General features: G+C 43.8%; 1 protein-coding gene across 1 annotated transcript in view; it reads right to left on the reverse strand.

The window, feature by feature from the left end:
- Nucleotides 1-25376, reverse strand: part of LOC130109088 (anoctamin-4-like) — a 97217-nt gene that overhangs the window by 22056 nt on the left and 49785 nt on the right. The window contains exons 7-15 of the mRNA XM_056275820.1: nt 19841-19941; nt 19333-19377; nt 19056-19187; nt 16582-16688; nt 14397-14452; nt 13113-13234; nt 12478-12612; nt 9800-9896; nt 8873-8933 (exon numbers count right to left, since the gene is read on the reverse strand). Coding sequence (XP_056131795.1) covers nt 8873-8933; nt 9800-9896; nt 12478-12612; nt 13113-13234; nt 14397-14452; nt 16582-16688; nt 19056-19187; nt 19333-19377; nt 19841-19941 — 856 coding nt within the window. The remainder of the gene's footprint in view (nt 1-8872; nt 8934-9799; nt 9897-12477; nt 12613-13112; nt 13235-14396; nt 14453-16581; nt 16689-19055; nt 19188-19332; nt 19378-19840; nt 19942-25376) is intronic.

A 25376-nucleotide genomic window follows, 5' to 3' on the forward strand; every position in this document is an offset into this window, starting at 1 on the left:
TTTGAAAGAACTGCTGCTGCACAGTGAAAATATTACTTCATCCTAAAGCCCACAGGGACTCATTTTGCATTAAGCATATGTAAATAACCTGCATTGCATGGCATATGTAGGTTCTCCATTCATTAAAAATTCATAAATTTTAGATAAATTTTATTACTTGATTTGTTATTCTATATCATTGGCAGCAATTCCTTCTCATGTCTGTACCACAGACACAAAGGTTTGGTGTTGCTGAACAAAGTCCTCGGAATAGCTTATCCATTGCACTCATTTACTGACCCGTCAGTGGAAAAGCAGGCCAGTATATATATTTGCAGAGGCCTGCCTGGGATTGTTTTCTCTCCCCGAGGGCTACACCTTTTGTTTGGTAGCTGTCTCTCAAACTCTTCTGACTTTTAAAGCCTCCAACCTCCAAGCCAGCTGTTAACATGTTTTGCATCTGAGAGCTCAGCGGTGTTTGTTTCTCCTCCTCCCCTCGGGCCGGCAGGATCATGCTGCCCGGGAATGTTGATGAGGGGATTTGAACGGAAACTTCACAGTAGCTCAGCACCGGAGCTGCATTCATCTGGACAGCAGCAGCAACAAGACACTGTAAACTGAAGGTCAGTTGAATCCTTTTGAGCGCTCCTTTCTTTAACATAGATGGAAATGCTGCAGAAAAGACCGACGAGGAAGTCGCGGGGGCAAACTGGCGCTGTTGGCTGCTTGTCTGTGCAGCTGTAAAAACAGCTTGCATGATATCTCACATCTCTGTGTTGGGGATAAACATAAATTCTTTTTAATTCATAGACAATGCCACCATGCATTTTCCCTCTTAAACATCTGCTTTGCATTTTAAGAGCTTACCGACAACTCCAAATATGCCAAAAGGCTTAAATGCATATTCCGTTTGAATGCATTGCAAATATCGTCATATCCAAACAGCCAACTGTTCTTTTGGTCTGCAGCTGCTTCACATTTCAGGGTGTTGTACTGTAAGTATATCATGTGTCTTTTCGTTGAATGAATGTAAATGATCACAGAACTCGTAGAAAGCCAGTGCATTTCAAAGTTCATCGAACTTTCAGCCTTGCATTTCAACAGACTCAGAAAAAAATGGTTTTACGACACACGGCCTAATGTACACCTGAAACACCTGCCCTGTTAGTTAGATAGTATTACCTCTCTTACTGATTAATGGGGTCATAAAAGTGGGCTGACAGGGAGAGGATTGGCTCATCAGATAGATATGAAGGGCTGCAGAAATAACAAGAGCGCTCAGAGAACCTGAACTCCCACCAGGCGCCCCCCCCCCCCCCAACATCCCACATCTGGACTTAACAGTTATAATAGCCAGAAATATGTTGCTACTATGGTTTAAACTGGATTTATGAATTGAGCAAGACATCATCCATCCTCTCCTCTCTGGGAGCTTCCAAACATTACACCATTCATTTTTTTTTTTTAAATGTATTTCTGATTTTTCCCTTTTTTCTCCCAATTTAGTGGCCAATCGCTCACTATTCTAATTCAAACACCCACCCTCATACTGCATGCGTTCGCCAACTGCATCTCTCCGGCCGGCAGTCTCGAAGGAGACGCCTCCCCACTTTCATGACAAGGTGAATCCAGGCCGAACCACTGCTTTTTCCGACACACACAGAGACGCATTCATGTGACGAACACAAGCCGACTCCGCCCCCCTCCTGACGACAGCGTTGCCAGTTATTGCTGCTTCATCGAATCCGGCCATAGTCGGATCTGACGAGACCGGGGCGCGAACCCCGGTCCCCAGTGGGCAACTGCATCAACACAAAGCCGATGCTTCGACCGCTACACCACCGCGGACCCCTTCACCATTCATTTCTATAAGAAAATTCTTCATTTAATAAAAAAGGTTTAATAAATCAAAAACCTGGGCATCCGGGTAGCATAGCAGTCTATTCCGTTGCCCACCAACACGGGGATTGCTGGTTTGAATCCCTGTGTTACCTCCGCCTTGGCCGGGCGTCCCTACAGATGCAAATGGCAATGTCTGCGGGTGGGAAGCCCGAAGTGGGTATGTGTCCTGGTCGCTGCACTAGCGCCTCCTCTGGTCGGTCAGGGCGCCTGTTTGGGCGGAGGGGACTGGGGGGTGGATAGCGTGATCCTCCCATGCACCACGTCCTCCCTGGTGAAATTACTCACTGTCAGGTGAAAAGAAAGCGGCTGGCGACTCCAGATGTATGGGAGGAGGCATGTGGTAGTCTGCAGCCCTCCCCGGATCAGCAGAGGGGGTGGAGCAGCGACCGGGACGGCTCAGAGAGTGGGGTGATTGGCCAGGTACAATTAGGGAGAAAAAGGGGGTAAAAAATCCAAAGAATAAATAAAAAAATATATAAAGTCAAGAACCTTACAGAAATTCAACGCCAAAAAAAAATGTATTTAATGGTTTCCCTACCCATGGCCCACCTGTCTCCACAATATGACATCCATTCATCCGTTTTGAGATACCTCGAGGATAGACAGTTGTAACTAATAGGGGTGTAACGGTACACGTATTTGTAGCATACCGTTTGGTACAGGACGTTGGGTTCAGTGTGTGTTGTGATCCGACTGAATATAGTCTACCTTTAACCACGCACGTTACGTGCCTAACGTCTTTATGCTCTGACGGTCAGTTGACCAAAACGTTAATGAATAAAGTGATACTGTGAGCAGCAAGTGGCCCAGTGGTCAGCACTGTTGCCTCACAGCAAGAAGGCCCTGGGTTCGAACCCCAGGCCGTCTCAGGTCCTTTCTGTGTGGAGTTTGCATGTTCTCCCAGTGTCTGCGTGGGTTTCCTGCGGGTGCTCCGGTTTCCTCCCACCATCAAAAAGACACGCATGTTAGGGTTAATACTCCTGCCTGTGCCCCTGAGCAAGGCAATGGAAAGAAGACCTGGAGTTGGCTCCCGGGCGCTGCAGCTGCCCACTGCTCCTAACAATAGGATGGGTTACATGCAGGAGACAGATTTCATTGTAAAAATACAATTCGTTGTAAGAATACAATGTTGGGGTCCGCGGTGGTGTAGCGGTCTAAGCATCGGCTTTGTGTCGATGCAGTTGCCCACTGGGGACCGGGGTTCGCGCCTCAGTCTCGTCAGATCCGACTATGGCCGGACTCGATGAAGCAGCAATAATTGGCAACGCTGTCTTCGGAAGGGGGGCGGAGTCGGCTTGTGTTTGTCACATGAATGCGTCTGTGTGTGTGTGTGTGGGGAAAAGCAGTGGTTCGGCCTGGAGTCGCCTCGCCACTTTCGTGACAAGGCGACTCCTTCGAGACTGCCGGCCGGAGAGATGCAGTTGGCAAATGCATGTAGTACGAGGGTGGGTGTTTGAACTAAAATAGGGATCGATTGGCCACTAAATAGGGAGAAAAAGGGATAAATCAGAAATAAATAAAAAAAAGAATACAATGTTGAATAAAGTGGCTTTCAGTCAATATTTGACAAGACAGTGTGTCCTCTCTTCTATATTTCTGTAGGCAGAACTAAAATCAAAAACTCCATTTCCTCTCCGATTCCATAACAGAGCCGCAACTGAGTTAGCATGTGTTCAGCGATGCAGCTTCGTAAATATGGCGACCGCAAAGCCAGGGCTTGAGGACCCTCCCGTATCCTTCAGGTCTCCCGTTTGGGAAAATTTCGGTTTCCAGTGAAGTGCAAGTAGCAATAGGCAAAGGCAAGTGGATAAGATGAAGGAAGCATGCTGACATTGTTCAACTGAAATTGGATAGGCAGTACATCAAACATGATTGGCAGTATGTTGAACATGATTACTCATTTGAGATAGCATCATCCAAATTTGAATATCACTGGTACAAGGAAAAAACAGAGGTCATGGTTGTAGCACCCAGCACCCTCATGGACAGCCAGTCTCTAGGCCTCCCTGGTTTTTGCTGCTTGTTCCCATGTGCCAAATGTCAATGCCAAACCTTTTGATGTGGGCCTTGGTGTTATCTTTATATCGCTTCTTTTGTCCTCCTGGGGTGCGGTGTCCTGTCATGAGCTGAGAGTAAGGGACTTGTTTCAGGAGGTGAGAGTCAGACATGCGGAGGACATGGCCAGTCCATCTCAGCTGATGTTGTGCGATGGTGGCAGGTATAGCAGACATGTTGGCCTCCTCGAGGATGCTGAAGTTAGTGTGCTTATCCTCCCAGCTGATCTTAAGGATCTTCCTGAGGCATCGCTGTTGGTATGCCTTGAGTGCCTTCAGGTTCCTGCTATATTTGGTCCAGGTTTCTGACCCATACAGCACACTACCGCTTTTTACACCAGAATTTTTGTTCCGGCCTGAAGGTCACAGTTTTCAAAAACCCTTTTACTGAATCTTGACAAGGGCCGGCTAGCACAACTGAGACGATGGTGTACTTCAATGTCAATATTGGCTTTGGAGGAGAGAAGGCTGCCAAGATATGGGAACTATTCCATGTTTTCGAGTCCGGTGTTGTCTACAGAGATGGATGGGGGCAGAGCAAGCATATTTCTGTTGGGTGGGGGTTGGTAGAGGATATGGGTCTTTTTTATTTTGTTAATTGCCAGGCCAAGCTGCTTGTATGCCTCTGCAAAGGCGTCCAGTGTGCTCCGTAGCTCATCTTCTATGAGGCGTTGTCATCGGCATACTGCAACTCTATGATAGATGTGGTGGTGGTTTTACCTTTAGCCCCGAATCTGTTAATATTCAGAAGATTCCCATCAGTCCTGTACATGATTTTGACTCCCGGAGGCAGATTGGGATCCGTGAGGTGGAGGATGGTGGCAATGAAGACAGAGACCAAGGTTTAACTCCTGTGTGGACCTTGAAGAACTCTGTCTTGTCTATCTATCTATCAATCTATCTTGTCTCCATAACTGCTGAGTACTCTAGCTGACATATTATCATGTAGTAGTCACAGCTGAGGTCTTTGTTACATCGCACTTTGTCTGGAACTTCCCCCTTGGCCTTGGGTGACGCTACCAGGAGCCAAGCTCCAGACAGCATAGCTCTTGGGATCCTTAGTACACGCAAGCTTTTCCACCACGGCAAGGTGGTGATCCAGGATAAGGACCTGCCACCATACTCGGTTGTAGATAATAGTTTTTTTTAAATAATACCTTGATGTAGGTAATTTTTTTAAGAAAGAAAGGTATGAAAGAAAGGTATGTACCTTTATTTGCATTCCTTCGCTGTTCAGGAAATAATGGCCAGTTTTTCAGTTTACAAGTTTGTACAAGTTTCTATGTTTACAAGTTAAATTCATAATAAATTAAACGAAATTTCATGTTGTGCATGTCTTTTTTTTCACCATACCAAGAACGTACTGAACCATGAGCTCAAAACTGAGGTACGTACCGAACTGTGACTTTTGCGTACTGTTACATCCTTAATAACTAAATTATAAAGGTAGCTTTAAAGAAAATTCTTGTTAACTGAAAAAAGCGCAATGAAAATAAATGGAGATTTAAAAATGAAACGATAACTTGTCAAGAGATTTCATGAACCAGAAGATAAATTGATTAAAACTGTGGTGATTTGATAAAAACATCCCTGTACAAACCTTTTTGGGTACAGAGCAAGTTATGTCTGCATGTTTATGTGTGTACAAATGGACGGATTTCTATAATTCTAATCTGTTAAATTTTGGTGGGTAGGTATTAGCAACAAGCAAGAGACTACAGGTTTTAGTCTGAGAGATGTGGATCTCTTAACGACAGTACACCAACTTTAAAAATGGGTCTGAAGTCTTTAAACATGTCAGAAAACTGTTGTACATGTGAACAGCTAGAAATAAACCGGCAACTCAAACAGGTTTCTCAGTGGATTTGGTGCTACGGAGCTGTGAGAGGGAGCCGACCGATGGGACGTCTCCAGAACCAGAGCCTCCTCCTGGCCTTCTCTCAGCCGGAGGTCCAGGAGTGGGAGCCCTACCCAGAGACGTCATCTGCCGGTGGGTAACATAAAGTCACACCACATCTATCCATCTACCCAGCTTTAAACCTCCAGGTACTCGGTACTCCGGTGTCTTTCTTTCAGGCTTTGTAAAAGAGGGTAAAGTTGTGAGAAATAATCAAATATGCAATGGCTGTTAGCCATACAAATATACAAGCTATAATTTTGGTAGGCAAACAATGCTTTTGGTGGCAAAATTATATTTTTGGCCATCAAATAATGTTGGTTGTCACCCAACGTGTGCTACTGATATCAAAGCAAATGGGCCATTTTCAAATATTTCAATTTAAAAAGGAAAAAAACTTTAAAGTTAGAATATTCACATCTTAAAATATGGAGGACCCTATCTGCACAGGAGTCATCATTATGTCAGCCAAGGGCTTAAAGGCTTAATCTGATTTATTTGACCAAATAAAACTGAGGTATAGTTGCATACATAAATACTAGTTTGAAGTGACAGATATAAAATGAGCATTTTGTGTCTTTCTCAACTGACTGTAATTGAAAATATTGGTCTGTTTTACTCCAATCTTTACAACCATTAATGATGTGAACAAACCTTGGAAACTCAGATTTAGTTGTTGTTTAGTGTTAGTCCTTGTATTAAGAGACCTGCAGTGGTGGGTTTGACAGGGCCTTCTCTGCTGGTCCTGTCAAAATCATAATCGTAATTTGTATTTCATAGTTACATTGAAGTGTAACTGAAATTGTGTCTGAATTCAATTACGGGGGACGCGCTTCCCGAAGGAGGGGGTAGTGTAACGATCATGAATGAGTAGACTCGCTAGCCGGTTGGCTAACGGGTCGGACCCTTTAGTTGACTGGTTAGCCCAGTCGCCCGTGGTGCGGGCGACCCCGGTTCACTTCCTAGCTGTGGCAGCGGTTCCCGGCTGCCCACTGAATTCGCTACAATACTTTAGATTATTATTATGACCATCATCATCATTATCATCAACATTATTATATAAATACTATTATTATCATCTAATCTTCAAATTTCTTCTGTGAGTGATGCTTTCTTCTCCTTCTCAACAGTTAACAGCACCATCATCATGCTGGGAGTTCTCATCTTCCTCCTCCAGCTCTTCCTCATTGTGTTTTTCCTGTTGAAATGTTGGAGGTACGAGACGCGAGTGAGAGAGATGCTCAAAGGTCGCACCAACATGCAGACAGCATGGAGAGGTAAATGAGCCGTTACCGCCCGCTAACACTTTAACTGCTAATAACACATCTGTCGCTGTGCAGAAGGCCTTAGTTTCACCATCGTCCAGAGAAGGCGGTAAAGCTTTATAATAGGTATTTATGCGAATAGTGCTTAATAAACAAGTAGTGGGATACGCATAATATCATACAACACACTTGTTAACATTAGCAGACAGCTTGAAAATATTAATAACCATCTTATCAATGCATCTTGCAGTGTTGTATCGACTGTCTTATTTCATCTGAACGTGATCTCTCATCTAGTCCTGACCAGACTGGACTGCTAAGAGACCTGTCCTAACACGAACCATCTAGGACTTTGTGACTAAACTTAATCTTCTGGCTTGTAAGGCTTTTTTTTTTTTTGGATTCCCCCTCCCCCCTTTTCTCCCCAATTATATCTGGCCAACTACCCCACTCTCCCGAGCCGTCCCGGTTGCTGCTTCACCCCCTCTGCTGATCCGGGGAGGGCTGCAGACTACCACATGCCTCCTCCCATACATATGGAGTCACCAGCCGCTTCTTTTCACCTGACAGTGAGGAGTTTCACCAGGGGGACGTAGCATGTGGGAGGATCACGCTAATCCCCCCAGTTCCCCCTCCCCCTTGAACAGACGCCCCAACCGACCAGAGGAGGCGCTAGTGCAGCAACCAGGACACATACCTACATCCGGCTTCCCGCCCGCAGACATGGTCAGTTGTGTCTGTAAGGACGCCCAATCAAGCCAGAGGTAACACGGGGATTTGAACCGGCGATCCCTGTGTTGGTAGGCAACGGAATAGACTGCTATGCTACCCGGACAGACGCCATTATAAGGCTATTATTAACAATTATTTAAGAATGATAAGTTGGTTATTAATATTTTCAAGCATCTGCTAATGTTAACAGGTGTGTTATGAGAGCTTGTAAGTGCCATGTTACTGATGTATTAGTCACGATTTACAGAAACTCATATTGTAGCTGAGAAAGGGTTTGAATCCGACTCAGTTTGAGAAAATGCAACATTTCTCATGTTAGAGTCTTCTAATATATCTAAAAGTCGAAAGTACTAAAAATATTTTTCGAAAGTCTCCACTGACACTCATTACCACATCTATTCATACCCAGTAGGACAGGATGAAAATCATGAATAAACTGACTTAAAAAAAAATCGCTCTCTGATGTTACTACTCCAGTGTAATGTCACTATCTTCTGCATTTTCTTAGTTCCTTCAACCTTACATCTGTCTGACAAACACGTGAGCTATCAACTGTATCAGGAGGAAGAGGAACCTTCCACTACTCTGCAGTTATCTGAGAGGCCTGGGTTCTGCAGCTGGCAGGAGACGGAGCCCAACAGACCCATCATTCACTGGGACCTCGTTCAGTTCTGACGGGGCTTTGCACCTCTGCCTCATATCAGTGAATTCACCAAATATACATCAAAATGAACTCAATGACAAACTTTTAAAAGCTGTTGCTTTCGAAGCCGTTCTGAGGGAAACGTTGCAATTTGCTGCACCAAGTATGACGTAAATGTAAATAGTATGTCGTTCTGTGTTTCAATGTGCATTTTGAAATTAATTCTGGTCCAGGACTTCATTGATGTTGTAGGATGTCCTGATCAAGAGGAAGACTACAACACAGACCTCTGGTGAAAAGATATGGGGAGCTGCTAGAGATTTTTTTGAACGTGTTCTGTTTTGCTTGTAGGAGAAAGACTTTAGAAAATTGTGGTTTGAATTTCAAATATCTGACTTACCCCAGACAGCCATGAACACCGCAAAGAACACAGTGGCCCCATTGTCAAATAGATGGGTGACCTGACAAAGGAAAAGTAAATAGTTCAAAATAATGTAAATATATGTATACATCCTTATAAAAGTATAATAATAATAATACAACTGAATGTTTGTGAGAGCAAAGCAACTAATGCAATCATCATTACTAAGCTAATTAGCCTGTATTAATTAATTAGCCTGCATTAATTTATTAGCCTGCATTAATGTATTTTGACATGGTTAAAAATAATTGGTATTAAAATGAGTGATTTTTTTTCCCTGAAAGTAACAAGAATGAGTTTGCTGTACAGACAAACTGAGCCCAGCAGCTCTTATTTCAGCGTAACAAAACTGACTTGATTCAACAACTTTCTGAAATCCGCTTTGATAGAAAACAGCTGGCCGGGCATCCAGGTAGCGTGGCGGTCTATTCCGTTGCCTACCAACATGGGGATCCCGGTTCGAATCCCCATGTTACCTCCGGCTTGGTCGGGTGTCCCTACACACACAATTGGCCGTGTCTGCGGGTGGGAAGCCGGATGTGGGTATGTGTCTTGGTCGCTGCACTAGCGTCTCCTCTGGTCAGTAGGTGCCCCTGTTCAGGGGGGAGGGGGGACTGGGGGGGAATAGCGTGATCCTCCCACCTGCTACGTCCCCCTGGTGAAACTCCTCACTGTCAAGTGAAAAGAAGTGGCTGGCGACGCCACATGTATGGGAGGAGGCATGTGGTAGTCTGCAGCCCTCCCCGGATCGGCAGAGGGGGTGGAGCAGAGACCGGGACAGCTCGGAAGAGTGGGGTAATTGGCCAAGTACAATTGGGGAGAAAAAGTGGGAATAAAAAAAAAAGAAAAAGAAAAGCAAACAGCTGACCAACCTTGACCGAGGATGTCTACGGTTGCTGATCTCACCTTGGCATAGATGCAGCTGTCGGAGAGCCTCAGGTGGGGGCAATACTGGTCACAGATGGGGCACATGATGGTATCACTGGCCTGGCAGATTTCCTTACTACAGTCAGAGAAAAACCTTTAGCCTGGAACAAAACACTCCAACCAATAGATCAGGAGGTGACTCCCATGAAAGATCCAGAACTTTTTTTTTCTTTTTCAAGAGTTCATCAACACGCAAATATTCAACTTGCTCAAAAAAGTGGCACCAACTCTTGGAAGATTATTCACAGTAAACAAACTGAGTCAGTGTTCAGGTGAGAAGTTGTTTCTAAGACCTTTGCCCTAAAATGAATTCTAATGGCAGAACATTTCTGTTAGTATACTTGTAGTATAATATACTTTATAATGTACTGTACAATATAATACACTGACAGCAAAACTGTGCCTACCTGTGAATGGACGCTGTTCATTCTGAGAGGAAACCTTTTTTAATGTCTGTGACTGTTGACTAATAAACTTCCTTTACATTTTTGACTGAACTGAAAGCAAATTCCAGAAACTCACTTTGCACACAACCCAAATTCAGAACCTCACAAACACACTGCAAAAAGCAGCCATCTTCATGAAATCACAAACTGAATTTCATTTTGTTTTTTGTAGTATATATAAAATATAAACCAGTTTTATGAGATTATTTGTTTATTTTTTTTTCATTCAAATCAACTTATTTCAATAACTTTCTAGAAATTAGTGATATTAAATTGAGTTACCTGCCTTCTTCTCTCTCGTTTTAACTTGCTGACATTCCACTGCCAGACTTCCTGTTCCATAGCCATTTTCAATAATAAGGATTCTTTAGGGGTGGCAAGGTGGCGCAGTGGTTAGCACAGTCGCCTCACAGCAAGAAGGTCCTGGGTTCAAGCCCCGGGGTAGTCCAACCTTGGGGGTCATCCCGGGTCGTCGTCTGTGTGGAGTTTGCATGTTCTCCCCGTGTCTGTGTGGGTTTCCTCCCACAGTCCAAAGACATGTAGGTCAGGTGACTCAGCCATACTAAATTGTCCCTAGGTGTGAATGTGTGTATGGGCCCTGTGATGGACTGGTGGCCTGTCCAGGGTGTCTCCCCACCTGCCGCCCAATGACTGCTGGGATAGGCTATAGCATCCCTGCGACCCTGAGAGCAGGATAAGCGGTTTGGATAATCGATGGATGGATGGATTCTTTAGAGCCAGCTGTTTCCGCCTTTTCTCTCTTTTTGTCTTGGGAATTTCTACAGCACGCGCCCGTTCCCCTGAATGTCAAGCCATTTTGAATCGATGTGTCACATTCAAGCCCTTCTGTGCCTCCCTCTTCTGGTTGGTCTCTGTCATGCATGCCTCATTATCGCCACACCTGTTTCATATGGTGCCGATCACAGCTCACTACTTTTGCCGAGCCACTTCTCCCTCTCACTGCCGGTTTGTCACGTAAGCTTGCCATGCAGAGCCTTGCTGTGAGCCAGTCTCCACTGTCTAGTTGCCTGCCTGTTCGGCTTTCACTGTTAACTTGCTTTTTTTACCTGTTCTGCCTTTCTGTCTTTTTCAGGTCAAGTCAATTTTATTTGTACAGCCCAATATCACAAATTACAAATTTGCCTCGGGGGGCTTTACAGCAACATAACATCCTGTCCTTACACCCTCGCATCGGATAAGGAACAACTCTCTTAAGTACAGTTCTAGTCTACCGACCCCTCAAAACATGTTACAATGTATCCCTCGATACACTGATGGCACAGCCTGCCATGGCAAGGTGCCAACTTGCTGATCAGGAGCAGTTGGGGGTTCAGTGTCTTGCTCAAGGATACTTCGACATGCTCTCTGGGGGAGCTGGGGATTTAACCAGGAACCTTCTGATTACTGGATGACCCGCTCTACCTCCTGAGCCATGCTGCCCCACTCTGTAAAATTTGAAATGATGCCCAACAGTGTGTCAATGATGTCAATGAGTTTTTGCTGCTCGTAAGCTTCCTCGGTCCTTGACAGACCTCCTGTGTTAGTTTTGTATCTGTATTTTTTGGCTTGTCACCCATTTTCTGTTTTGTTATATTCATCCATCCATCCATTATCCAAACCCCTTATCTTGCTCAGGGTAGCAGGGATGCTTGAGCCTACCCCAGCAGTCATTGGGTGGCAGGCGAGGAGACACCCTGGACAGGCCATCACAGGGCTGTTACATCTTTTTATTTTTTTTTTACTACTTTTATTGATCCCCCCGTGGGGCAATTTGTTTTCTGCATTTAACCCATCCTAGCAGCTGCCGTGCAGCACCTGGGGAACTGCAGTTCTTCTTTCTATTGCCTTGCTCAGGGGCACAGACAGGAGTATTAACCCGAACATGCGTGTCTTTTTGATGGTGGAGGAAACCGGAGCACCCAGAGAAAACCCACCACAGACATGGGGAGAACACGCAAACTCCTCACAGAGGATGACCTGGGATGACCCCCAAGGTTGGACAACCCTGGGGTTCGAACCCAGGACCTTGTTGCTGTGAGGTGACAGCGCTAACTCTGCGCCATTTTTTTTCTTTTCCTTCCCAAGTAAAGGCACTGTTGTGAACGTTATCCTGCCTCAGTCTACTATTGTGTCTGCGCCTGAGTCCCACCTTGAACCCGTGTCAGGATGGGTCCATGAGAAGAGAGAAGAGACAGCGTGGCGGGTCTTTACCTGACCTGGCATTGTTCCAGGGTGAACATGCCATAGAGGAAGACCAGCAGACCCACCAGAGCTGCAGGAAACAGCATCCCGGTATACCAGCCCAGCCAGGCGAAATACAGACCGATCTTCTCCCCAAAGTACCTCCTGAAACAACACAACAATACAAAACACAGAACAAATGATACAAACACTTCATTAGTACACCATTATTCACTCGGAAGTCACTTTCTTAGGTTAGCTGTTTTCTGTCTTGGTGTGTGTGTGTGGGGGGGGGGTTGATTTTCATAAATCGATTACTAGTGACTGATATAACCAGCTAGTCTGATGCCATTTTCAGTCGACGACAAAATAAAATAAATAAATGGGAAAAAAAATAGCTTAAGCAAGTTTACTAAGAATGTCAGTCAATGTTGATAAAACATGTCACTTATTCAGAGACTTGTTGGTTAAGATGGTAATAACAAATTCAAAAACTCTATTCCGCAACGCAAAAGAAGAACCCAGGTATGAGCAGTTCGGAGATACTGGCGTAATTCTCCCAAACAGAGCGGGTGTCTACTCCACAAGGATTTGTGGTATGACGCTGATATTTGTACCTAATCAACTAGATTGTTTCCAGGCCTGGTTTCTGAGTGGGGAGGTACCTGATCAGGTCAAGGGGCTGGTATTTGTACCAAACACCCCACCAGGCCCAGCACTCATACAGGAGATGGCGGTGGTTCTCTGCTCCATGCGTCCGAATGGAGTTTTTGCTTCTGTAACTTCCCTATTTAAAACACAAACACAGACATCATAGACAGGTAAATACACACACACACATATATATATTATATATATATATATATATACACACATCTGTTTCATGCTATATGCAGTCATCAGCTGTCACTAGAGCACTCACTCAATAGCCCATTATAACAAAGTAAACGGACATGCACTTTGTCATTATGGGTTATTGGGTGTAGATTGATGGGCAAAAAGGGCAGTTTTATCCATTTAAAATCACACCTACAACACAAAGTGTGCAGAAACTTTTTCCTCTATTTGTTGGTTTAACGGATTGACTGTATGGCTCAGGTCTGCTCCTAGATAATGGGAGTCCAGCAGAGAGACTTGTGCTCCCTCTGGGAGAAACATGTGGCCCAGAAAACAAAAAGAATTATAAGCCAATCTGACCACGTCCTGTCCAGTGAATTCACTGTAATGCCTTCGGCCGGCGCTATAAAGCACCCCCTAGGAAAACGAATCAGTATTCTAGGTCCTTCACTCTGTTAAATGCTGAGAGTAGTCATTTTAAATAAATGCTTTACATTGTTTTAAACCACAACAGTTGGTTTATACCTTGTCTGTTTTTCACATGGCTTGTGGGCCTGTACGTTCACTGACTGTAGTGGGGGAATGTAACGTGCAAGGCATCTTAGAATGCTTCATTTATTCATTTATTATTCTATTCTTTTAAATTATATGAATTTTTGCCCTTTGCCTGGTCCTCCTGTGAGTCTGCATGCAGGGCCACACGAGGGTGACAGTGTGCATCTCTTGCCCATGTACTGATCTGTCTGTTGTCTCTGACATACTGATGATTGCCACATGTCTGTGAGTTTGTGTATGGGCTGGGTAGATTGTAAAAACCGAATTGCCCTTCTGGGATAAATAAAGTTGCTGAATCTGAATCTGAAAGTTAAGGGGTCTCAATACTTTCTGAAGCCCCTGTAGGAATAAACTGACACACTCACAGCTATACAGATGTAAGTGTAGAAGCACACACACACACACACACACACACACACACACACACACACACACAAAAGATAAAAACCAATATGTGTCGTTCTATCATTGAACGTCCTGTTCCTGACTACGGAAGCCCTGCTGACATGTTGAAGCTCAACAGGAAGGAACAGACACAATAAAATCAGCCGCGTCACCTCGTGCAGGGGGAATGCTGCCTCATACGAGCTGTTGCTCAGAAGTCGATTAAGCCCTGAAGAGAGAGAGAGAGAGAGAGAGAGAGAGAGAGAGAGAGAGAGAGAGAGAGAGAGAGAGAGAGCGAGAGAGAACCATAAGTACAACAGAAGTGCAGACACAGTCTGTCAATCAAGAAAATGGCTGACACAAATATAATGACCACTACTGTAATTATCAGTGAAGCATCTGCCCAGTGACCTCAGAAACCCCCCAAACACAGCCCCGACCCAAGAAACCCCCCAAACACAGCCCCGACCCAAGAAACCCCCCAAACCCCGCCCGACCCGAGAAACCCCCCAAACACAGCCCCGACCCAAGAAACCCCCCAAACACAGCCCGACCCGAGAAACCCCCCAAACACAGCCCCGACCCCAGAAACCCCTTAAACACAGCCCCAACCTGAGAAACCCTCCAAACACAGCCCTGACCCGAGAAACCCCCCCAAACACAGCCCCGCTGTGAACAGCCTGTTGTATCATTCATCTTATTCTGTAAACGTGGTGGTTGTTGGTAATATTTGGATTTGGTTGGAGTTTGGATGCTGGAGCAGTTTATGGGGTTGTTTGTTCCTATTTGGGTTCCACCATGTTACTCCTTCTACTGCTATTTCCTCATGGGTTTGTACTAACACTGTCTGTACCAACACTGTCTGTACACTGTCTGTACTACCACTGTATGTACACCGTCTGTACCAACACTGTCTGTACACTGTCTGTACCAACACTGTCTGTACACTGTCTGTACCAACACTGTCTGTACACTGTCTGTACCAACACTGTCTGAAAAGCAAACGTAATGAGTCTTTACAAGTCATTTATTAATCTAATATTTGTCAGTATGAGCATAGAAATTATAGCACACGGATAACACATGCACAAATGGGCAGGTGCTCTACCCAGCCCCCCCACCTCCACACACACACACAGAAAAATAGACACACACACACACACACACACATACACGTACACACACACAGGCACACACACACACACACACACACACACACGCCTTCAAAGTAAAAGTGCGTGCCCTCAGGACGTCTTCTCTGAAGTCTCGTGTGATCAAGAGCAGTTGTACTTGGTTGTGTTCTATCACATCAAAACACAACAGATATGCATTTTGTATTTTTGGACTAAAATCATTACAAAAAGGACCATGAGAGCAGTAGCTGACTAAAGTGGGACCTGAAGACATTTCACTTTGAGAGGAATCAATCCTGTAATGGAAGTAATGGAGGCTGCAGAGAGCGCCTCCAGATGGCTGTGGACCAGGAGGAGTGACGTGTGGGCCAATGCTGCTGGGACACCAGCCAGGGCCTGATCAACCCTGGCTGGGTCACCTGAGCGAGGGAGCATGATGCTGAAAGACCCGAGGACCTGAAGAAACATCACTGAAGATGTGCCCCAGCACATCCCAGGATGCATCGTTGAGACAAGCCCAATTAATTTCATTCATTTGCTTCTTTCTTTAATGAGTTTGCGATGTGGTGGTGAGCAGGCTGGGTGTCATGTGTTGGGTGTTGGTCGAGAGGCAGAAAGCATTAGAAACAATCATGCTGCCAAACCCAACACTCAATTCCCATGGGATCCTCAAATCCACCAGTCTCACTGTTCACACTCGGTTCTGAAGATGACTTGTGTGTGTTTAAGTGTAAAGGAATATTCACTGGTTACCCGGATGTCGATGGCTACTGATGAAACGCCTGCTTAAAAAAACCAACACAAGTCCGCGGTGGTGTAGCAGTCTAGGCATCGGCTTTGTGTCGATGCAGTTGCCCACTGGGGACCGGGGTTCGCGCCCCGGTTTCGTCAGATCCGACTATGGCCGAACTCGATGAAGCAGCAATAATTGGCAACGCTGTCTTCGGGAGGGGGCGGAGTCGGCTTGTGTTCGTCACATGAATGTGTCTGTGTGTGTCGGAAAAAGCAGCGGTTCGGCCTGGATTCACCTTGTCACGAAAGTGGCGAGCGTCTCCTTCGAGACTGCCGGCCGGAGAGATGCAGTTGGCGAACACATGCAATAAGAGGGTGGGTATTTGAACTAAAAAAATAGGGATCAATTGGCCACTAAATTGGGAGAAAAAGGGGAGAATTAGAAATAAATTTATATATATATACATAAAAAAAAAAAACACCACAAACTCACCCATCTTATTCTTGCCCTCTTCGTACTTGACTCGCTGAAGGATGTGGTGGACGATGCGACTCCTCGTGGCGTTGCTGAAAAACGTGTCTTTGTTGTGAATGATGAAACTGCAACGAAACAAACCAGGTTTTGTTTGCATTCATGTACTGGAAAGCTAATATTCATAATATTCATGTGGGTCAGTCTATGTGAGCAAGACGGAGAAAGAAGAAAAGAGATTAGCGAAGTAAAGCCTTTGAGCAAGGCACATTTAAGGGACATTTTCAACATTATCTCTCTCTCTCTGTCTCTATGTATATTGTAGGGATAACACTATTAGCAGCCATAATACTGAGCGGTCTTCTGTGTTTTTCTGAAACACCGCCAACATTTTCCACTTCCGGTCTGGGAAGATGGTGGTGCGAACTTACATTTGCAGCGGCCTCACCCAGCACCATCCATGCAGTGTCTTTGTCCACGTCTGCGTCTTAAGTTTATCTTCGTTTGGTAGCTGGGAGAGCAGCTGCTGGATTGGCTGGGAGAGCTTGGTCTGCTGCGCCCTGTGGGCCCAGGCACCACGGCCCTGTCTGGAGCTGTGCCCGAAGAGGAAACACCAAGGGTGGTCTGACAGGATGCGGAAGCGAGGCAGGCTAAGCTAACTGCTAGCCCATGCAGACCGGCAGTTCCGATAACACCGAGGGAGGTCTGGTGGCGGCCTCACCTAGCGTTGACTGTGTTTTGGTGCCGTTGTGTGGAGTGCGGGGAGGTGTGTCGAAGGTGTCTGGCTGGGAGAGCTGGTGTTGGATCGGCCGGGGGAGCTTGGTCTGCTGCATCCTGTGGGCTCAGGGACCACGGCCCTGCCTGAAGCTGCACCAGAGGAGGAAACACCAAGGGTGGTCTGACATGACGCGGAAGCAGGGCAGGCTAAGCTAACTGCTAGCCCATGCAGACCGGCAGTTCTGACAGTCATCCTGGCGTTGGCTCTCTTGGACAGTGAAAAACTTTTTTTTTTCTTTCCTGATATGTTGGATCTATGTGATCTTGTAATTTTTAGACATATTTTTGTCTTTGTGTTGCAGTGGTGTGGGCTGGGGGAAGCGATATTTTATCTGATTTCATCAAATGAAATGACAAGTGTTACAGATTTCAGAAAATTGTGTATTGTATGGTGGTGACATCACTGGTGGACAATCTGTCAACTTGAAAACTTACTTCCTGGTTTGCTGATATGCTGAACTGTACATGAAAACCTAAATAACAATGCTACATATAATAAATACAGCATTGCTATTCATGTTCTTTTTTTCAAAATGTTCTTATGTCACCAGCGGACACAATTTCGGCGGTATTTCAAATAGACCAATAGAAGACTGCTCAGTAATATGGTTGCTAATGATGGGTTATGCCTACATCATACACATACAGACAGAGATGAAAACTGTGACTTCCCAATAATCTTACTTTATTATTAATTCACTGCATGTTGCTCTAGATGTGTTGGGTTAATACTACTACTACTACTACTACTTTCAGCTGCTCCCGTTAGGGGTCGCCACGGCGGGTCATCCGTTTCCATCTCTTCCTAACCTGCTGCACATCCTTCCCAGCTCGCTTCCTCTGTCTAACCAATAATTGGGTTAATACCCCAAATGTAATCTAAAGCTGCAAATGAAGGGACAATCAGAATCAGCATCTGTTTCATTTAAAGATAACCCAGGTAACAGTTTAACATGAATAAATCATTATCATAACCATTGTAATGATATATTGCAATATATATCATTTATTATTTATTAAATTTATATACCATTTATTAAATCAGTACTATTAAATGATATAAATTATAATATACGTATATTATAATACAACAATAATATAATATATAATAAATAATGATTATATATTAATAATAAATATAATATTATCATTAATATAAATATTAAATAAAGAAATTAATTAATTATTATTATGAGCCTTTTTCTATGTTTTAAACAGCCTGGCACCGGAATTGCCACCAACCCCCCAATGAACTCTGTTAAAAAGGAAATGCATCAGCCAAAACAGGAAATACATCCTCAGAACGTGGTGGCAGTGCATGTGAGAGAACCTGCTTGAAGCAGCGAAGCTTGCCTGTCATTACAAAATGACGGATGGTAGAAGAAATTTTGAGAAAAAGCCTCTGCAACAAAGACTTCCATAACCGTACCATCTTCAGCAAAATAATAATAATAATAAACTTTATTTATATCGCACCTTTCTAAACAAAAAAAAGTGAACCTCAGGAAATTGTGATTTGAAATACAGACTAAATACAGACAGACGCCCAGCTGGTGCTCCTCTGACTGGTAAGTACTGTTGTCAATCTACAAAGAAAAATCAATCACTTATTAAAAGTGTATTATTTTGTATATTTGTGGATTAGCTAACAAACAGCAGAAATGGAACAGATCAGAGACGGCGTGTGCTGGCATGTAAATCTCCAGGCTCAGACTCACTGGTGTATCCTGGACCGACTGAAGGGGGCGGTAAAGCTCTCGTTCTCCTCCAGGTCTGGAAGCGTGTCGCTGTCAAACTTCATGGGCTTGCGAGGAAGCCAGCCCCTGAACTTGTTGATGCGCTTCTCCATTCTACCACAACATTAAAGGAAAAGCCAGAAGTCAACCATAAAACTACAGAGCGAGGCTCTGTTTCAAGGTCATTAAAATGTCCAGAGACGTGAAGGACTTGAATGTAGAGATTAAAAATAAACTAAACAACAAATCTGTCTCTCACCGACTCATAAACTTGTGCCTTCGGTGCCTGTAGAAGATTTTTCTCCTGAAATACAGAACAACAAAATGGTCATAGGCACTTAATGCAGTAGTCAGTGAAATAACACAGTAACACACTATCAGTACTACTAGCACAACTACCAGTACTAGTACCAGTCAGAACAAATGGTCTGCCAGACATGATGATGATGAAGAAGAAGAAGAAGCAGCAGCAGAAGTAGTAGCAGTAGTAGTAGTAGCCATCATTCTCCCTGGTATGTTTGTTTGCAACGTAATCACTCATGTTGTCAAAATGTGACGTGTAAAATTTGTTGTCAAAAAGTCAATAAAGGGAAAATAAAAACTATCCCTCATCCTGACCCCATGTATGTAACAACTACTTCTTCTTCTCATATATCTCCGGCAGTTTTAAACCATTTGTAGGATGTAAATGCCTTTGAAAATATAAAATATGAAGTCATACATGAAATATAAAAATGGATTAGTTTTCAGTAGACTGGTTGTCTCACCGGAAGGGCATGCGGATGTTCATCAGCTCTGCGTAGCGACAGAGAACCTCCCAGGGAGCGTGAAGCTTCAGGAAGATCACATCACTGTTTGTCATGGAGGACTGTGGAGACACACACACCCACACACACACACACACACACACACACACACACACACACACACACACACACACACACAGATCATCTTATTTGACCCTGGCGGCATTAAAGGCTCAGCATTCTTAAACAAAGAGGTTCATAGCGACACTTTTGTACAAACATGTCAAACACCAAGTCGTTTCATTTCTTTTCCGAACATCTCCAGAGAGGAATTGTACACCTTCTGTAAATCAGTTCTGCAGCTGCCATCTCCCTCCATCAGGTCGGTGAGTTTTGGGTCACAGACTGTAGATAAATACTCAATTTCTTCAAACCTGTCGGCGGTGAGTCAGTCGTCTACCTGGTCCATCTTCAGAGTCAGTGTATTTATCATATTCACAGTAACAATACAGCGGTACCGGCTGTTATTGGCTATAAAATGCTTGTTTTCTGAACTTCTACAACACTGCAGAATTTTTTTTTTGAAGCCATAAGTAGAAAAGCAGAATAGAATTGGCGAAAAAAAAAAAAAAAAAGAATAAAAATAATCAATAAAGGCACAAGTAAATAGATATATTAGTATTTAGAAATAAGCATGCAGATAAAAACAAGTGTGGCAGATTTACTGATAAAAATAAGTGTGGTAGGAGAAAGGTTCAGTAGGAATAAAATGAGTGAGTATTTAAACGAAGTAAACCATGCAGCCGTCAGCTGTAAGTAGTACAATTTAAAGTAATCGAAAAAGGCACAAGTAAATAGATATATTAATATTTAGAAATAAGCATGCAGATAAAACCAAGTGTGGCAGATTTACTAACAAAAATAAGTGTGGTAGGAGAAAGGTTCAGTAGGAATAAAATGAGTGAGTATTTAAACGAAGTAAACCATGCAGCCGTCAGCAGTAAGTAGTACAATTTAAAGTTTCGGGTAATGTATACAGTATCTGCAATGTAGGTACTAAGGTAAAAATATTAAAAAGGCGAAGTGAATAAATATGAAAGTGAAGCTGATCTGATGAGTGTTCAGTCTGAGAAGGTACAATAGTCCTTTAAAGTGGAGAAGGAAGTAGTTGTGTAAAGACGGACAAATAGACAGTAAACTACTTGAAATCCAGGAATAACTTAGAAATTAGCGTCAATTTCACTCTTAATTTTGCAACATTAGTGTTCCGTTCATGTACATTATGACATCTTGTAAGTTTCTGCCAATAGCGTTCTTGCTGGCCAATACGTTGCCACATTGGGAAGGTAAAATGACAGATAGAAACAATAAAGTGGGCGGAGCTTAGAATCTGTCAATCAACCGGAACCTAAAATAACAGGACAAAGAAATGACAAGACGCTGCTCTGTCTTTCAGCACGCTGCATGTTTACAGGAGAGGCTGTCGTTTTTTTCCCCTAATTGTGCCCAGCCAATTACCCCACTCTTCCGAGCTGTCCTGGTCGCTGCTCCACCCCATCTGCTGATCCAGTGAGGGCTGCAGACTACCACGTCTCCTCCAATATATGTGGAGTCACCAGCCGCTTCTTTTCACCTGACAGTTCCCCCTCCCCCCCGAACAAGTGCAGTGCAGCGACCAGGACACATACCAAACATCTGGCTTCCCACCCGCAGACACAGCCAATTGTGTCTGTAGGGACGCCCAACCAAGCCGGAGGTAACACGGGAAATTAGAACTGGCCATCCCTGTGTTGGTAGGCAACGGAGTAGACCGCTACGCTACCTGGACATCCCAGCGGCTGTTATTTTTAAGCCTTGCAGGTATTCATTTTTTACCGTCTATGATGGATGCGTGTCTCCAGGTAAACCCACATCTCAGCTTTCTGTCACTCAGGCACGCGCACAGACCGACCTCAAAGGGGGCTTAAGCACCTGTCGCTCGGCCTCCTAGAGGGAAAGTACCCTTTTTCTGTTTCTTTTTTTTAAATAGATAAATAAATTCCTGTTTGCTAACAGCCTGCCCGGCCAAACAGATATTGATTGAATCAAAATACCAGGTCAGGAGATTGGTTTTGCCAGCCGATGCCCTCTACCCTCCCTCCCTCCCTCCCAGTTTCCTGTCACAGCGGCGAGCACTGTGTGGGCACCGAGCCTTTCTATGGTGAAAGAATGCACACGTGCAAAACTGCACGCAGACGCATGTATCGGCAGTAGACAGTCAGCGTGAGTCAGTCAGTGTGATGAGTCACTTTGAGGCAGATGTCAGGTATGTGGCCGAGCAAAGTAAAACTATACCGTTCATTTTTATTTTACATTGGTATTGATGCGCTTTAGGAACTGCTTGACACTATTTGGCAAGTAGGGTCTATCTTTGCTTGAACTATTTAGCAGCTCGAAATATACCAACTAGCTATCGTTAGTGTTGATACCTTTTGCTAGTAATGTGGGCATCAGTGGACTATTGACGAGTTCTAGTGTTCCACCCACTGAACTTAAAAGAACAGCCCCATCGCACTACAGCAGCTTTGATGCGGTCTTGTCTTTCTGCATGCTCAATAATCCAGGTAAGAAAATCACAGTAAAATCAGTTCATCTGGACACAGTGTTTATTGGGAGAAACGTTTCATCACTCCTCCCCCATCTCCTCTCCAAATGTGTGAACCACAATAATTTAATAATCACTCCTACCACTGGTGGTAGTGAAATGTGCAACGAAGTACCCAATAATCTACAGAACCAAACATCTAATGTTATCAAAAGTGTGACCACATTTCGTTCAAAGCGTTGGTCGTCAAAATTGTCAACAAGGTGTCTAATTCCAATTAATATTTCACCTATTGGTAGCTCTAAAGTTCTGCCTACTACTGATCACTTCCACAAGATGCTTAAATTTGGTTTCATAAATATCAGGTCATTGCCTACCAAAGCCTTACTAATAAATGATGTGATTCTTGAACATAGTTGCAATATGATTGGGTTATGTGAAACATGGCTGAAACCAAATATCTTCCTTCCTTTTAATGAAGCTTCCCCACCCGACTATACTTATGCCCATGTAGCTCAGGCAAATAAACAGGGTGGGGGTGTTACCTTAATATATAAATCTATTTTCAATCTGACTTCTAGACTTGAATCTAAATTCCAGTCTTTTGAGGCTCTTGTTCTTGGTCCATCTCACTCAGCCATGAATAGACTCGGCTCAGTCCAAATTGAGATACTCCATCGACCCATTACTGTTACGCACTATTTCTTGAAGAATTTGGAGAATTTATCTCAGGTCTTGTAACTCATTCTGATGAGATTCTAATTCTTGGTGATTTCAATATTCATCTGAATAAGGCTGCTGACCCTTTAAGCAAAGCCTTTCTGGCACTTATTGATACTTTTGGGTTCACTCAGTTTGTTCAAGAGTCGACTCACTGCAGTGGTAACACCCTTGATTTGGTTTTATTTAAAGGGACAGCTGTTTCTGATCTGAATGTCTTGCCAACCACATCTGCTGTGTCAGATAATTTTCTCACCAAATTTGAAGCATTATTGGCCTGTCCAGTTAATGTTGGCACAGATATAACTGCCACTCACCACATTGGTCCCTCCACTGTAGCTGCATTTGGCCAGCAACTGCCTGAAGTCTTGGCTCCTTTCACTGTAGACATACTCTGTTGAAAATTTCACTAGTGACTTAAATGTGGCCCTCTGTAGTCTCCTCGATTCAGTTGCACCTCTCACTATCAGAGCTAGGCGACTAAAGAGGCCTACACACTGGTTTAATGATAAGACACGTTCTCTTATGCGAGCCTGCAGGAGACTGGAACGTAAATGGTGAGAATCAAAATTGCAAGCTTTTTACCTATCTTGGCATGAGTGTTTATTGAAATACGAGCATGCTTTATCTGCTGCAAAAACAGCATATCTCTCTCACTTAATCAATATTAATAAACATAACCCCAGATTTCTCTTTGACACTGTATCTAAACTTACTAAAAAGCAGCAGTCTATTAGCTGCTCACCATTCACAGCCCGAGTTTCTAGAATTTTTCTGAAATAAGGATGATGAGATCAGAAACAAAATTAGTTCTTCAACTCCAGCTACTCCTGCAGATCCTATCCATCCATCCATCCATTATCCAAACCACTTATCCTGCTGTCAGGGTCACGGGGATGCTGGAGCCTATCGAAGCAGTGTTTGGGCGGCAGGCAGTGAGACACTCTGGGCAGGCCGCCAGGCCATCGCAGGGCAGAGTGACTGTAGTGTCAGTCATATGGCCTGGAGTTCGTTTCCATAATTTAAAATTCATATCTATGCAACGAGTCACTGATAGTCCCTGTTATTACAGTTTTTGAGACTATCGCTCTTGATACTTTGACTAAGCTTGTGTCAGCTTCTAAACCAAGTACTTGCCTACTTGACCCCTTACTAGCAAAACTTCTTGAAGACCTCTGACCTTCCCTGGTACCTACAATGCTAGACATTGTTAATTTATCAATTATTACTGGCACTGTTCCCAGCAGTTTTAAGACAGCTGTGGTTAAAACTAGGAGAACACATTTTGTCTGCTATAGTAATATTACATCAACATTCTCTGACGTTAAATATGGTGTACCCCAGGGCTCCGTTCTTGGCTCTCTACTTTTCTCTCTTTATATTTCACCTCTTGGCCAAATTATACGCAGTTATGGAATAAATTCCCATTGCTATGCTGATGATACTCAGCTGTATATGCCTATAAGGGCTGATGATCATACTCAAATGAGTAATTTAGAGGCCTGCTTGGCTGCTGTGAAAAATTAGATGTCACTAAACTTTCTACTTTTACATTTGGATAAAACCGAGATGCTGGTCACTAGCCCTACTAGACAGACACCAACTTGATCAAGTAACGATAAGAACTGACAACTCTGTGATTTCACAAAGTGTGGTAGCCAAAAATCTTGGTGTTACATTTGGTCCCAGCCTTTCCTTTATAAGCACATTAAAGAAATCACCAAGACTGCCTTTTTTCACTTATGTAACACAGCTAATATTCGGTCTTTCCTGTCCATGACTGACAAGAGACTCTACACAGGCATTTGTTTCATCCAAACTTGATTACTGTAATGTTGTTTTCTAGTACTAAAAGTCTTCAGATGGTTCAGAATGCTGCTGCTAGAATCCTTAACAAATCTAGGAAATTTGACCATATTACACCAATTCTTGCCTCCCTTCATTGGCTTCCTATCCATGTTAGATCAGACTTCAAGGTGCTTCTGCTGACTTATAAAATCCTAAATGGGCTTGCCCCATCTTAACTGTCTGATCTACTTAAACCATACATTCCATCTCGAGCTCTTTGTTCTCAAAATACAGGGCTTCTGTGTTTGCCAATAGTTACAAAGAAGTCAGTTGGTGGCAGGGCCTTTTCCTATTGGGCTACGTTCTTGTGGAATAACCTGCCTGCTGCCATCAGACCATCAGAGTCTGTTGAGTCCTTTAAATCCAGACTTAAAACTCATCTTTCTGCCTTAGCCTACAAGTAGT

The sequence above is a fragment of the Lampris incognitus genome, chromosome 3, assembly GCF_029633865.1.
Source record: "Lampris incognitus isolate fLamInc1 chromosome 3, fLamInc1.hap2, whole genome shotgun sequence".
In the NCBI taxonomy this organism is placed as follows: domain Eukaryota; kingdom Metazoa; phylum Chordata; class Actinopteri; order Lampriformes; family Lampridae; genus Lampris; species Lampris incognitus.